This window comes from Sinocyclocheilus rhinocerous, unplaced genomic scaffold (assembly GCF_001515625.1).
Source record: "Sinocyclocheilus rhinocerous isolate Xijiao unplaced genomic scaffold, SAMN03320098_v1.1 scaffold397, whole genome shotgun sequence".
NCBI classification, from domain to species: domain Eukaryota; kingdom Metazoa; phylum Chordata; class Actinopteri; order Cypriniformes; family Cyprinidae; genus Sinocyclocheilus; species Sinocyclocheilus rhinocerous.
The window spans coordinates 292431-308820 of record NW_015663491.1 but is presented as its reverse complement, the minus strand read 5'-3'; the positions used below and the strand labels follow the sequence as shown (position 1 = coordinate 308820).

The 16390-nt window shown below is 36.8% G+C and overlaps 1 protein-coding gene across 1 annotated transcript in view; it reads left to right on the top strand.

Annotated features, from left to right (window-relative positions):
- LOC107728832 (collagen alpha-1(XXVI) chain-like) overlaps positions 1 to 16345 on the top strand; it is an 18182-nt gene extending 1837 nt beyond the window's left edge. Inside the window, exons 2-13 of the mRNA XM_016539106.1 lie at positions 1222 to 1344; positions 1467 to 1570; positions 12190 to 12251; positions 12332 to 12461; positions 12604 to 12711; positions 12791 to 12910; positions 13351 to 13434; positions 13531 to 13574; positions 13775 to 13861; positions 14371 to 14415; positions 14490 to 14565; positions 15052 to 16345. Of these exons, the coding sequence (XP_016394592.1) occupies positions 1222 to 1344; positions 1467 to 1570; positions 12190 to 12251; positions 12332 to 12461; positions 12604 to 12711; positions 12791 to 12910; positions 13351 to 13434; positions 13531 to 13574; positions 13775 to 13861; positions 14371 to 14415; positions 14490 to 14565; positions 15052 to 15170 (1102 nt within the window). The 3' untranslated portion in view covers positions 15171 to 16345. The remainder of the gene's footprint in view (positions 1 to 1221; positions 1345 to 1466; positions 1571 to 12189; positions 12252 to 12331; positions 12462 to 12603; positions 12712 to 12790; positions 12911 to 13350; positions 13435 to 13530; positions 13575 to 13774; positions 13862 to 14370; positions 14416 to 14489; positions 14566 to 15051) is intronic.
- Positions 16346 to 16390: the final 45 nt, after the last annotated feature.

Below are 16390 nucleotides of genomic sequence, written 5' to 3'. Positions count from 1 at the left end.
CTATCTATCTATCTGTCTGTCTGTCTGGTTATCTATCTATCTATCTATCTATCTATCTGTCTGTCTGTCTGGTTATCTATCTATCTATCTATCTATCTATCTGTCTATATGTCTGTCTGTCTGTCTGGATATCTGTCTGTCTGTCTATCTATCTATCTGTCTGGATATCTGTCTGTCTGTCTATCTATCTATCTGTCTGGATATCTGTCTGTCTGTCTATCTATCTATCTGTCTGGATATCTGTCTGTCTGTCTATCTATCTATCTGTCTGGATATCTGTCTGTCTGTCTATCTATCTATCTGTCTGGATATCTGTCTGTCTGTCTATCTATCTATCTGTCTGGATATCTGTCTGTCTGTCTATCTATCTATCTATCTATCTATCTATCTATCTATCTATCTAAACACATCTGTTAAGGCCCCTGTGAGCCCCTGATTAAGTTCCCAGAAAAAGCATAAACCAAACCAAAGCCAAAAGTATTTATGTTAAAAATTAAACATTCATTTTCCCAAAAAATATTTTATGGTTTTCCGTGTGGTTGAGGGTAAGCTCTTTAGTCTAGACTTGTGGAGCTTGTGTGTCTGTGGTCCGGTCACAACTCATCACAGTCTTTCCTGTGAAAAAATTAAGGAAAATGACTTGAATAATGAAATGACCAGTGCAAGGTCACAATACTGGGATGTTTTGAATCATCCGAGACGTATCAGAAGGGAAGTTTACCAGATTGAGTTTAGAAACAAAGCATGCAGATGCAGGCACACATTGGTTTTTTGTTTTAGTTCTCTTCAAGAATGTCTGTCAGACTCTTCTGGGTGTTATATGAGAGAATATATCATTCGGTCTCCTGCGCTAAAAGAAAAAAGATATGCTTGTGCCACTGAGAGGGTCTCTCAGAGGACTCTCAGTCCACTGTGTTGTATTTTATCTCGCTTTTGAAGTGAAGGAGATTCTTGAAGAAACATTGTGGCACTAAAACTATTGAAGCCGCGTAACTGTTTGCTTTGCAGTGCCATCGATCTGAGTTTTGTAAAAAAAGGAAATCTCAAGCTCTCTACTTCCCTTATTTTCCATGATTTCATTTCCTTGTTGTCTGATTGTAAATAAATGTGTGCATTCATTTCTCCATGGATTTTTTTTTCTGTTTAATTCTTAATTTAGCTGTATTCTGATTGGTCTGGTCTTTGTCATTGTTATTGTTTATTTAACATGGAACGAATAAGGAACTGGTGCCAGTACACAGTACAGAAGACTGTTTCATGCCAGACACAAAATGGGACCGAGACTGTTGTGCAGCGACTGTTTCAGAGTTGCCGATGGCCTGGACCGTGTTCAAACCTCATCAGGTACAAAGAAAAGAAATGATCTCATGGTATACACTGGGTTATACTCCGCTATTCACTCTCACATTAACTTGGACGACAACTAACAGACTCTGTGCGTGTTTTACCTCTCTGTATTTTCCCAGCTACAGAACTCTGGTGAGACCTGTGTACAGAGTGACCTACAGGAAAATCACTTCTCTGGAATGGCGATGCTGTCCAGGATTCCATGGAGAAGACTGCAGAGAGGGTGAGGGAGCTCATTTTTTGCTGATCTCAAGTTCACTGAAGCATTTGAATGACTGTAAGACAAAGGAATTGTTAGATGATGTGAGCCAATTACATAGACATTTATTAGTGGTGTTTGATAAGACAAGCAAAACATAGCACAATTATCATAGAGATTTTATGGTTGGCCTCTTTTGACTTGTGACCCTAACAACCGCATAAACACCACTTAGAAAACTGGATAGCAATGCCTTAGCAACCACCCGTAACACCCAAACATACGCTACATCCAAAATCGAATACTTTCCTACTATTTAGTATGTGAAAAACAGTACGCAAACAGAGTAGTGTGTCCGAATTCATAGGATCCGAAAAACAGTACCTGGATCACCTACTACGTCTGGTATCGTTCTGAAGTAAGCATTTGATGGACACTATCCCATGAGGCCACGGGAGAGGATGTATGAATGGCCGTGAAGCGATACAACTGACGCTGGTAGGTCACATGACTGTAACAACGTGGTGGATGTAGTACATCTGAGTTTTATTCATACTACCCATATTCATACTATATAGAATGTACTTTTTTTTTTACGGTCACAAAGTAGGTTCTAATTCAAATGTAGTACCTACTCAAACAGTATGCAATTTCAGAAACACAGATAATGATTTTGTGGCTGGCCTCACTTGTGTTAGCAAGCAATCTGAAATGAGGAGATCTCCCAGTTTTTTTTTATTTATTTTTTTATCAAATGTAAATTCATGTCCCAGTCACATTTTCTTGGTTAAATAAACATTACTTACACTATCAGAAAAAGAAAAAAAATCTATTTTATATTTTAACATTAACAATGTAATCAATATTCTATGAATCTTATTAAGTTAGTGTTTTTAAGCATTTTACATTTATTCCAAAATAACAACTCAAGGCAGTATAATTTAAACAATACATTTTATTTGTGAAAATATGTTCAGCTTTTGTTTTTAATAATTAACTTTTAACTATTTTAGAATTTTTCTGATCATCAGTCATCAAAGCTTGGTAAATATTGGCCACAGACAAGGAGATTTACTTTAAATTACACCAAGCTAATTACTTACTAAAATCTCCCACAGATCATGTTTTCAGGTCATTTCAAGTCTTATTTTGATGTAACAGTGTAAAAGTGGTTTTATCTAAGTGTGTGAGTTTTACTTTCTTTTTTAATTAGTCTGGTCTGTTAAAACTCAATGGGCTCAGGGGAGGCGAGAGAGAGACATAGACTTCCACCGTATCTTTATGCTGGTGTCACTGTTGGGCAATGTTTCTTTAGAAAAACAAGTGATTTATAAACTTTTTAATGATATATTTTGTAATATTTGCGTTGTGTTATTTTTGTACTGCAAATTTTTTTCTCATCCAATTTTTTGAGGAGGCACTGCCTCCTTTGCCTCCTTGGAGGAAGCGCCCCTAATAGAAACCCCTCAGAACACCCTAGCAACCTCCTAACAATGTCCTAGCAACCACCCAGAACATCCAGGTATAGGGATTTATTGGTTGGCCTTTTTTGACTTGTGTATGCCAGCAACCATATAAAGCCACCCAGAATACCCTAGCAACCACTCAGAACAACCTAGCAACCACATAGCAACGCCCTGGCAACCACCCAGAACAGCCAAGCATCTAGCAAGACATTTGCATGGGCGAACACCACTCACATTTGACTTGGCATGGCTTGGTGGGTGGTTATTTTTTTTTATTTAAATCTCTTAGCAACAAAGGAAAGATCCCTTACATTCATTGTGTGGGTGAGAATGTGAGTGACAACAGCTGGTCTGACTGTGGAAATCAAGCATCTGTGTGAAATCTCAAAGTGAATGTGTCATAATTATATGCCCGTCTGAATATATTTCCTTTCTCGCTATATGAACACCAAAAACTTTAGTGCATAAACATGTTTCTACATTAACCAGGAGAAAATGCATTATGACTGTGTTACAAGCATGCTCAGATTTGCCATAACAAAAATTTCGAATCAAAATTCAGAGATCTCAGTATGAATATTATCACTTTACTGACTCACTTTGCTGTTATCCTAGAGATATAATCATAATCAAAACCGGCACAGCTCTGGGTCTTCAGATATATTGGGTAAATACATTTTAATTTATACAAATAAATAGCTGCAAGAAAATATTTTGCATTGAGGAAATGAGTCAGTGCTTTGATTCGTTTTTTGATTCATTTGACATAGTACAGTTAGTTGTGGTAGAGGACACAAGAGTCCAAATAATTTCTAACCCAATAGAGATCATTTACCCATGACACACATTCCCATGTTTTTCTGGATGGGGATGGTTTAATGAACCTCCTCCCCCCCACAGCAGACACGCTGGCCCGTCTGCAGTGTCTCTTTTCAGATCATCCCCTGTGAGATGCAGATGATTTAGTTTGGGTCAAATCCAAGGGCGCCATGATCTCTGACATGGTAAATAAATCAGAAATCTTCATTCCCCATCCCTTTCTCCTTCCTCCCACCCTTTTATCCCTCTCCATTGGGCTCATAGCTTTAGCCTGAGGCTGTCGATCCCCCGGGTCTCAGGCCCCTCTGTGTTTGGTTTATTTAAGAACATATTTTTGGAATTTGGATTGTGGCTCACAGTCAAACAGCTCAAGTTAGGTCAAAGTCAGTCTGTGTGAAATCCCAACATTTCTAGTTGTCATGTGTAATGAGGCCTAACGAAGAATGCTGCGTCTGATTTCACTCATTATAGAGCCTTTTTATATTTCCGGGTTTGGAGCGTGGATGTAAACATTAGCAGGGTAAACTTCTATTCATACTTGGTAAATGGGAGATCATAGCAAATATTATTTTAGCATATCCAATTTGCTCCAGCAGCAGCTGTATTAGAAACCACAAATATTTTAATGCAAGGGTTAAATAATAAGTATAGTGTTATAAAAACAAGATATAAAAATAACTAAAAATATAAATAAAACACTTTATTTTGATAGTCCACTCTAGGCATTCTACTAACTATAAGAAACTGCAACTATGCTTTCTGTGTGAACGTTCCATAAGAATACTTCATTTTGTGTGTATTCGACCGATCACCATAACTGAAACCACTGTCGTACCACACAGACTTGCACTTTCTCGCTTGTCTTCTGGCAGGATTCAAAGCTTGGTTGTAAGAACAAGCCAACTATAAGAGTGAACAATCCAGCCATGAATGTAAACAGAAATGCAATAAGAAACTTTTAAACTGATTCATGCTCCCCTGGAGTTGTGGTTTGAATGTTTATTCAGCTCAGTTTGACAGTTATTGAGAATTGTGTGACTAGTTGAGGTCATGTTCAACCACTTTAGTGATGTTTTGTCCTTCAGGAATGTACAATGTCATAAATTTGTGTGCCTTGTATTAAAATATACCAGTGTGATGAAGTTTTGTTCATTAATGCAGCCCAGACAAATAAATCTATTCCCATCCATCAGATTAGTCAGCGAAATGCTGGATGTTTTGTTGCCGTCCCTCCCTAGGTTAACTTTGTTTTGTTCATTAATGCATTCCTTGTATATTAAGGCCAGTTCCTCTCTTCATCTCAATAAATATTAGTATGTCAAGAACTTGGATATTCCGATCAGTTGTGTTTGACAATGTGAAAAGGATAGCTTTATGTTTGACTAAGAATGAGTAGACGTCAAGGAATGCACTGGTGCAAAGCTGTTGAGGTGTGGGTGGGTGGTTGCAGCTGGGATCGACAGCTGTAAGAGATCCTTTGTCCCATAACCATATTCCAATTGTCACTAGAGTGCAACTCCCAGAGATAGCATGCAACAAATCCAAAATCCTTAACAATCTAATATAAGACTTGGTTATGTTTTTGGATTTGGTGTAGAATTTTGATTGATATCTCAATTGATATATAACACAAGATTGATAGCACACTATCGTTGAAATGTTTTTTTTTTTTTTTTAGCTAATCAGCATATTAGAATGATTTCTGAAGGATCGTATGACACTGAAGACTGGAGAATGATGCTAAAAATTCAGTTTTGCCATATAGGAATAAATTACATTTTAAAGTATATTAAAATAGAAAATAGCTATTTTAAATTGTAATAGTATTTCACAATATTACTATTTTTACTGTATTTTGATCAAATAAATGCATCCTTGGTGAGCATAAGAAACTTCAGAAACATTATAGACTTATGAAACATTATAGACTTGATAAAATAAGACACAATAAAAACATTAAAATCTTACAATTTCTGAAACTAACTACTGAACTACTATTTAAATTTTTTTTATTTTATTATTGAGAAAAGTTTTTCTGTTTTGCATAATACAGCATAAGACAGTGTTTCCTTTTTCCATTTATTAGAGATATGATAGAGAAGCAAAGAAGAAATATTTTCAATTCAGTTCTGGGCTGCGTTTCCCAAAAGCATCGTAAGCTTAAGTACATCGTAGACCCATTGAAACCAATGGAGCTACGATCAACTTAAGCTTACGATGCTTTTGGGAAACGCAGCCCAGATGTGTTTGTAAAGTGCATTTCTCAATAAATATTATAAATCTGAATAAATATATTACAATTTTTCTTAAAAATGTTTTATCTTAAGTCAACATATGCACTTTAACAGCTCAGAAAATAAATTTTGTAAAAGATTTTGTCTCCTTAAATCCTTTTTACTATTTGCTGCGGCTCTACTTTTTTTTTTACTTAATTAGTCTAATTTATATTCACTGTGCAAATAACAGTGGTTTGAGGAATTCTATCCCTAAAAGGAAATCTAAACAAAAAGTTGTGGGTCTTGAAAAGTACATATGAACTGATTCATTTTACAGTAATACATAATATTATGGCTCCCTTGGGGTTCCTGGATCCCAACCACTAAACCCTGATTGTTAGACTAAAGGCATTAGTCATTCATGGGAACAATTCCCATCAGCAGAATTACTTGGGTACTTGAACTTCTCATAATGCCCTCGTCAAAGCATAATGCCCTGGTCAAAGTCTTATCTATATCTACATACATAGTCGACTCCAGCTGTCTTTCTTACTACCCCCATACCAGGTTTCCAGAAGGCCTGGCAGAGGTTCAAATCTATCACCTGCTCTACAAATTCCTTTAAATTGAGAATGTGATCAGTACCCCTAGCCGTGAGAGTGGCTGTGGGAAAATGGGATGTCTGTGGTGTGGTATCTCATGATTGATGAGGACGCGTGTGCTCCAGCCCCCTCAGCTGCCTGCAGCGGGTGAGATCATCTCATTTCTGTGGTGGCGCACAGATGGTCATGCCAATTAAGTCTACCTGTTCGTTAGGTTAGCTTGTACGACAGTGAACCCAAAATTGTATTTGACCTATGATGAATATAAGCTGTTTGCAAATTATTTCAATCATTTTCAGGCTACAGTCTGCTGAGGTATGTCCTCTTAAATTTAATTCACACTTCACAGACAGACGCCAGCAAACAAGTTCAGTGGATTTTGTGTTATCCCTGTTAGTGTCTGTTGGCATCAGTCAATGCTTGTTTTTGCTGACTGAACATGTTCAGTCGTTGTTTGGCAGGATGTGCAGTGTCTAAGAAGTGACATACTGTAATCTGGTGATTGTCTGCATTGGTCAACATCTGTGGGTGCAGTGAGAATTAGCCTTTAAGCAACTCAAAATGCCTTTAGGTGCCAACAGTGTCTCTACTTAGCCAAACAGTTTTTTTTTAACAAACGGCTTCTGTTTTTTGTTGATGTACCTAAATTAATCTGTAAGAATGCAGTGGATTATGTAAATTTATTCATATATATTATAAATGATTTACTTGTGATCTAATTTTTGTTGTCACTTTTCTGTTACTGTTTAGTACTTCTGTTACATTGAAGTTTTGTCTTCCTTTTGGGGGTTTAAGCTTTAAATGGGGTAGGAACCCCCCAAAAGTATGTAAATTAGACTAAATAATTACAAAGTAGGGCTGAATCAAATTGACAAATTATTTTATTCCAAATAAAATATCAAAACTATAATCACATTTATTCATTTGAAAACAACTTTTTTTTTAAATTACTCTTCAAACGATTTATTGCACTTTTGTGTTCATTTCATACCTTCAGCAGTTCTTTTTTCTTCTTTTGCTTGAAATACCTGAGCAACGGTATACTGTTATTGAACATTGCCACTGTGAACTTTTTAAAGGAAAGTTCGCTGTGCCAAGCTGTTTGGCTAACTACCGAAACAAACTTTGTTTTGCCGTAATTTTGTTCGAAATGACGTCATACTAGTTATTTCTTCGATTTCACTTGACTATATCATGGCCTTTATGATTTATTAACTTTTCAGACCAAGAAACACTGATGAAACATCTGACCCAGTCGGACTGTCCAACTACCACCTAGTCACCAACTTACTTGCTTGATTCCTGCACTGCCAGTGTAAGAAAAACATATACTTTTAGGGGAAAAAATAAAGTATGAAAGCTCATTGGGACAGTACCCTTTCAAAAGGTACCTCCATGCACCTTATTTACCCATAAAGGATGCATTTTCGTACCTTAAAGGTACATATTTAAGCCTAAAGTATACATATTAGTACCTAAATGGTACACTGTAAAAAATGACGGTGAATTTAACGGTAAAAGTGCTACAAAAAAAAAAAATGCTACAGTAAAAACCTGTTAAATGGTTAATGGTAAATTCCCCTACTATATACGGTGAAAAAAGGTATTGGACATTACATGTAATTTTACGGTAGTATACCGTTATTGGAAGTGTAAAAGACTGTATAATTTACAGTGAATAACCGTAAATTGACATTCCCAGAATTTCCTGCATTACATTTCAAATTTGATGTTTTTTTTAATTGAAATAACTGTTTCTTCTTAGTTTTTTCTTATCAGTTTTGTATATTAGGGTTGTGTGTTACACCTAATGTTGTTAAATGAATGTTTATTGCATTATTTCAGTTTCATGTGTGTTACCATGATGGTGTTTAGCGTTTGTGTGAATGACACTGTGCACCTTCTATATATGTTATTATTTAAAAGCTGCTTGTGATGGGCTTTGGTTCATCATGTGACTTTCTCATCACCACCTGCATTTGGTGGTTATCAGTGTATTACAAAGGTGCAAAACAGATTTCAGTACTTCATTAGGTTGGTATATTAACATTATTTCAGTTAATGAAATTACGGTATTTAACTGTAAATTTAAGTTAAAACCGTAAAACCTAAAATGTTGCCACCATATTTTTTACGGTAAAATTCTTACAACCATAGCTGCCGGTTAGGGTTAGGGTTAGGGTTACCGTAAATTTTATGAAATTTTTTTTACAGTGTACATATTAGTAGCTTTTGAAAAGGTACCGCCTCAGTGACAGCTTTTGTACTTTTATGAGAGTGTAGGCTATGCATAATAGTCTAAAAACAGTATCACAAATGTAAATAGATCAGAAACATGAACATCATATTTCAAACAAAATGCAAGACATGGATATTTGCAGCTGGGCTCAACAGCTGTAATAGATCCACAATGGTATTCCAATTTTCAATAGACAGCAACTCCCAGTGATATTATGTATCAAATGAAATGGCCACAAGAATCCAATTTTAATTATTTAGGTTTTTTAAAGTAGCACCTGGGGGCTCTAGTTTATTAGAGGTTAGGTCCTTCACAAACCAAATGAGTAAATGGAGACTTCTGGAATTACATGAAAGTGCATTGAAATTAGATTTGCTTAGTCTGCTTAATATATACTATACGCTTTAGGGGGATAAACTTCCCAGCCAATGAATCTCAAAGAGGAAAGGCATGCAGTTACCAGTCTTTCTGCAATGCATGTGCCCAAAGTATTTGTTTGAGAGCAGATACAGAGACTGAAGATCATTACTAATAATGAATTCAGCAGAAGCAAAGGCTGATGACGTTGATCTTTAGATCTGGCAATACAGTTAATTCCGATTCTGTCTGAAATGCAGTTTACCAATAACCCCCTTTTATAAACTTTATTCACCCAGATGAACATGCAAAAGTATCTTGTGTCTTCATAATCTCTGAAAGCCCCATCAGTCTCTGCCAAAATGCTGTTAATGGGTGTGGAGTCTTAATGTGGTCAGCTTGCATGTATGATTTGTGTATTTGTACTTCTCCTAAGACACAAGTCGCACTCTGGTTTGGTACATCAATACATCACTGATGTCTGCGCTGGCACATGTCTGCATAACTTTATTAACCATGTCAGTTTTAATAAAACCGTTGTGCTAGTTCCAAAAATGGCCAGTTTAAAGCCTCTCTCACATCTGCAGAAATCATAGAGGCTCAGTATATCTGCAGATCCCATTGCGCTGTGCTTCTTTACAGCTCATCCGTTGGGTGTTTTTCCAGAATACCCCAATGTTCAGCTGTCCACTGATCTGAGAGCAGTCCGGTATCCAGCAGAGCTGTGCGTTATGCCCAAGGCACGAGGAGAACAGGCATGTCAGACAGCTGGACATTTCATTCTGCATTTGCATAGTCTGCCAAACTTCAACTTCAGTTTAACTTGCACACAGTCTTCTATCATACATCACCCTGTGCCATGGAGTCCCTACAAAGTCAATATTACAGAATTAGAGTTTTTCTGAGCAAAACAGATATAGAGTGAATGGCATCCTTTGGGTTTACCATCATGGGTGTTTCCAGACGTGCAGTTAGCATTGCCCTTTAATGCAATCCTATGTCTTTCCATCCAGAAAAACAGAGACATGTCAAATTTTTCTGCTCTGTTGGATGTGTATATTGTGGTGAAGAGTGACACATTTGTTCCTTTGCATTTTATGGAATGAGCTAATGTCCCTTCATGAGGTCTGGCATCCAGACTGTCCTTTGATGACACTGTGACATGCTTGTGGCCTATTGCAGTCAGTTGAGAGCAGATGATGAAGCTCGTAGTTGTAAATGTTTCATTGGAAGAAACTAGAAGTGCAAAGTGAAGTTTTGGTGAAGTAGCAGTGAAAAAAAGCACTAACTTTGGTCCATTAACTACCCACGTTGACCAGTAATTTAGCTGTTTTTAAAATAGTGAAAGGCAGATTTATTTTAGCAAATAGATTCATTTGAATGCACATGAGCAAGCGTTGTGTTTCAGGTTGTTTATGTTGTTATATACGGTTGTATATTTCCTGTGTTTTAACTCACTCCTATGAATTAAGGATTTTTTTCTTAGTAGATTTGTTTGTTTTAAGCTATGTTTAGTTCCTGATTAAATCAAGTCTTGTTCTACATTTTATCACATTCAATGTCCAAAAAAAAAACATGTAAAAGTTTTGGGTTGTTATAATTTTTTGCTTTTTTTTTTTAAAAGAAGGGTTAGGTTATGCTCCTAAAGCCTGCATGCATTTATTTCTTAATACAGTAAATGTTGTGAAAACAACAGTATTGTGAAATATTATTACAATTGCAAATAACTGTTTTCTGTTTTAATGTATTTTCAAATGTAATTTACTCTGCGCAAGAAACATTTCTTATTCTTATCAATGTTGAAACAGTTGTGCTGCCTAAACCGTGATACATATTTTTCTGGATTCTTTCAGGAATAAAAAGTTCAAAAGAACATTATGAATGTTCGTACTGTCACTTTTTATCAATTTAACGTGTCCTTGCTGAATAAGAGTTGTTGTTTTTTTCTTTAATCTTACAGAATCCAAACTTTTGAATGGTAGAATTCATCAAATTATGTGTAAAATGGGAATGGCAATTAATCTGTACATTAAAGTAGACCAGTTTTAGTCATTGCATCTCAAACTCTTTTTATTTAGTGAATTTTGATGCAAAGTTTAATTTCTGATCTCATCATCTGGTGATCTTTAAATTCTAATCTCATCATTCGTTTAAAAAATAGCTGTATTGCATTTCAAATGTCACCACTGAGAGATCACCTGCCATTCATCATCATCTCATTTCATGCCAAATAATTCCTAAATCTCTGCTGTCTTGGAAGATCTGTCTTCTTCCATAGAGAGATCCAGCACCTTGTGGTTGTCTTCACCCTGACCAGCCCTATGCTGTGAAGAGCATCTCTCTCAAATGAGAAAGGTGAATGTTGGGGAAACCCAGAGTGAGATATTTCCCTTCACTAGGATTCTATGCAAATGGAAATTCATGGCTTGCCAGCGTCTGGTTTTTCTGTTCCTTATTCTACCCCTGGGAGGGATGTTAACCAAAAATGTAATTGAACTCATTTACTGTCTCTAACAAATTCTCATTGTTCACAAAGCAGCACTGATCATACCACTGTTATTTTGGTTTCACACTGAGGTTTTGGGATTGATTTCATTTTTTGACTACAAGCCTGTGACTCTGGAAGGATCCATGGAATTTTAAGCACAGTATGAATGAATGTGTCTTTGTTAAGTTAACGTGTGAGAACATCACACAAACTTTATTCAGATCAGTTACTTTGACTAGTATACAATTATAATATTGCAAAAACATTAGTAAAAGCATTCTTTAGATTGAACGATCATAGATTTGACTTATGACACAACAGATGGCTGAGAGATTTATAGCATTCGCTTAATCCATTCACTCTATCATGTATCACTTTTTATGGTTAGAAATTCCCCTTTCTCTACTGTCATACTTCATGTTACCTTGACATCTCTTTTTGCATTCATCCTTTTAGAGTGCATGAACTGTACTGGTTATGCTGACATCAAAGAGCGCTTGAGTGTCATTGAAGCTCAGGTAAGACAGAAATGTAGGTAATCTCTTCTATCAAGCAGTTGTGTTAAGATAGTAAGCATGCAGTTTTGCTTTTTTAACAGATAATGTTACTGAGAGATGCTGAGGCACCCCCTCTCCCTCAGCCCAGCCAATCACCTGAGAGAACAGCTGATAATGAAGTGGACAGGACACGCCCCTCACCAATAACACCCAATGCCATTGGCCGACCAGGTGAGAAGAAAATAATTGTTGCTAAACTGTTCTTTAAGAACTGTAATTTTATATTTTAAATATTTGTATATTTTTTATTTAGATAAGTAAGATATGTGATTGTGTGTGTGTGTGTGTATATATATATATATATATATATAAGGACCAATAGGACAACCAGGACTTGTTGGGCCGCCAGGTCCCCCTGGACCTACTGGACCTTTAGGAAAGATAGGGTTTTCTGGAAAACCTGGTCCCGTAGGACCTAGAGGTAAGAACTATCTCTTTACCTTGACTGGGAATATTAAAACAAATATTGAGCTTATTGAGCTCCCCTGCTTACTCTACAGGACCTCAAGGGATGCAAGGCCTACCAGGTGAAAGAGGCCTTCCTGGGCCACCTGGACCCCCAGGGCCTTTCTCCATCAGGGGAGATGTTTTCACTCTAACGGCTAAACAACATGCCCAGTGTGAGTACAATAGTCCACATTAAACATGCTGTTTTATCACTTTAATTAATTTATGGCATTAAAATAATGCATAACTAAATGAAAAATGAAATGAAAATATCAAATGCTTCAATTAATTTTATATCCAGTCTTTGCAAAAACTGCAGCAACTTGTTATTCTCAACTTGACCATAAGATGACAGCATTCGCACAGTATCAGCTTAAATGAACCTCTCGGAGATCTGGCTCAGTTTAAGAGTCTGGTTGGTTTCTGTCTGTCAGCAGTTAATCAGAGTCATTTGTTAGCTGTCTGTGAAGCAGCATGAATCTGGATAACCCAAAGCAGAACCTGAGCACCAAATCCTACTGAACAGAACAGCAGTACAGCTGCACAAGATACAATTTTAATAGTACATCTGATTTGTTTTCACCTCGGTATGATCATATCTTACATGTTGCAGATGAAGATAGTGACTTAGCTGCCTATCGTGACCTGCAGGCTTTTCTTGGTCCTCCTGGGCCCTCCGGCCCTCCTGGTCCACCAGGTATGCAAGAATATCAGCGCATACATAACAGCATCAACTTGTACTGCCCAGCCATTTCTTCACACACTTAATCTTCTGTCCATACATGCTGAACAGGGCCTGCCGGACCACCTGGACACCCAGGTGCACCAGGGAAAAATGTAAGTCATCTATATCTATCTATCTATCTATCTATCTATCTTATCTATCTTATCTATCCTATCTATCTATCTGTCTATCTGTCTATCTGTCTGTCTGTCTGATGTGCTCTATGCTATGCATTTACAGTATGTATAAATAATTGGACAATATGTATAGATGTACAAGGCACAGTATACCAATTAATTCACATTTATCATAGGCTGCCTTAAGCTTTTCAGGCACACCAGGTGACAGGGGACCCAAAGGAGATCCAGGAGAAAGAGTAAGCCATCGAAGACCTACATTTGTGACCCTGGACCACAAAACCTGTCATAAGTAGCACGGGTATATTTGTAGCAATAGCCAACAATACATTGTATGGGTCAAAATGATCGATTTTTCTTTTATGCCAAAAATCATTAGGATATTAAATAAAGATCATGTTCCATGAAGATATTTTGCAAATTTCCTACCGTAAATATATCAAAACTTAATTTTTGATTAGTAATATGCATTGCTAAGGACAACTTTAAAGGTGATTTTCTCAATATTGTGATTTTTTGCACCCTCAGATTTTCAAATAGTTGTATCTCAGCCAAACCATACATCAGTGGAAAGCTTATTTATTCAGCTTTCAGATGATGTATAAATCTCAATTTCGAAAAATTGACCCTTATGACTGGTTTTGTGGTCCAAACTTTTTATTTGAGCTAATTCGACTACATTAATACATTTTTATAATTTAGGTTATATATTTATTTGTAAATGTATTATTATAAAATTCACTTTATTCTCATTTTCTTATGTTGTGAATAGGGTGTTCCGGGTCCTAAAGGTGAGCCGGGAGAGACACCATCAGAGGTAAGGCTGGTGCCCAAAGAATTGGGATTGTTTTGGAGTTTTTGATTGACATGCTAAAGCCCGCCTTCTTGCAGGTGCAGCAGTTGAGGGAAGCGCTGAAGATTCTGGCTGAGAGGGTTCTCATTCTAGAACACATGATCGGCATTCATGGTGAGAATTATGGATTAATATTAATCTAGATTTCCAGTTATAAATTCTAACTAGAGAGCGGTTGGATTCCAGGGCACCATTATGACTTCATGGCATAAGCAATTGCTGCCAGAGAGGTTAGCGTGTGTTGCAATTATTTAGTAATGACTTTGAGGTTTCATGGGGATTGATTGCTTTTTAAGAATGCAAAATGACATCAGAGGACTAGAAATATACAGCTTGTATTTAGACACATGGTTCTGCAACAAATTTCTTCCAGGGCACCATTATGACTTCATGGCATAAGCAATTGCTGCCAGAGAGGTTAGCGTGTGTTGCAATTATTTAGTAATGACTTTGAGGTTTCATGGGGATTGATTGCTTTTTAAGAATGCAAAATGACATCAGAGGACTAGAAATATACAGCCAACTGCTTGTATTTAGACACATGGTTCTGCAACAAATTTCCCTTTATTTTTGTTTCTTTCCTGTCGTCGCTCTGCCCAGACACTCTGTTGGACTCCGGTTCTGGAATAGATCTCCTGGCGGACTTCATGCTAACAGGCAGTGCTAAAAATGTTGGCGCCGCTAAACCCTCTTCTCCTCTTACCTCAGACAGAGAGTAGCCGGACTCTGTTGGGTATGGAGAGTAAATAACAAACACTTGTGACCACAAGGCCTTTATCTCCTGTCTGTTACTTTGAAGGACAGATCCCTCAATGTATTTGTTTATGAGTATGATAAGAGTGGCACTGATCTTTTCTATTTTATTTACTTGTATTTTATGTTCAGTTTTTTCTACATTTTGCAATCACTGTATTTACCTGTCAAAAATATGTTTTTATAGCCATTCACAACCCGTTTTACTTCCACAATGTGATGTATTTCAAGGGCTGGCCTTTATTTTAGCCATTAGGAAATGATTGGATGGTGAAAAGTGGGCGTTACTTACCAGAACGAAATCGGACTGAATGTGATTTTGCTAAAGTTATTAAAATCTGGCTTTCAACTCGGAAGTGTCTATTTACTGTAGTTCATTTCTTTTATTCTAGTAAAAGTGAGGATTTTGGATGGGCAGGATGTCTGGGTTAATTAATCTACAAAGATGATACTTGATTATACAAAAAAGCATTCTTGACACTATTCACTTCTTAATGGTTTTTATGTGGCATGAATAATGATTTAATACCGCAGACATTCAAGCTGAAAATAAATGTTTTATCATAAAGACTTCGATCCAGAAAACAAAAAAGGCCCCATTTTTCTTGTCATTTCCTTTTTGTTTTCTGATTGATGACCTATATTGACCTCATGCACATAATTATATATAGCAGCCTTAGCCGTGGCTTTGTATAAAAACAATTCCCGTCTCAAAAATAGACTGGAATAGAACTTTAAAACCAAATTCAACCCTTTGTCTGTATAGAAAGTGCAACGTCTACCACAATCAATTGCGTTTACAACTCTGCTCACCTGTTTGTATTCATAAAGCCTATCATTGACTCGCTGAAAACCCAAAATGGCAGAACGCACCAAGGGCTGCTATTAATAGGGCTGCAGTGAATAGCCAGAGAGACACAAAAGGCCCTGTTGACCTTGTTCGCAGAGCACCGTTCAACACTCCAGTGTGGCTTTGAGCTTATTGTTGCGCTTGAGCTTTTGTAATCCCCTCGGGAGGGAACGAAATCTTTCCGAATCTTGGGCTTTTTCTTGTTGTTGTGTTAAGAAAGAAGAAGTGTCTGAAGTGTTTGTTGAACACTTTCCAGAGCCAAAACCTGATTGCTAGTATTTTGTTTTGACTTTTTTATTTATTTATTTTTTTAAATAAAAGTTATGGGGAAAATAT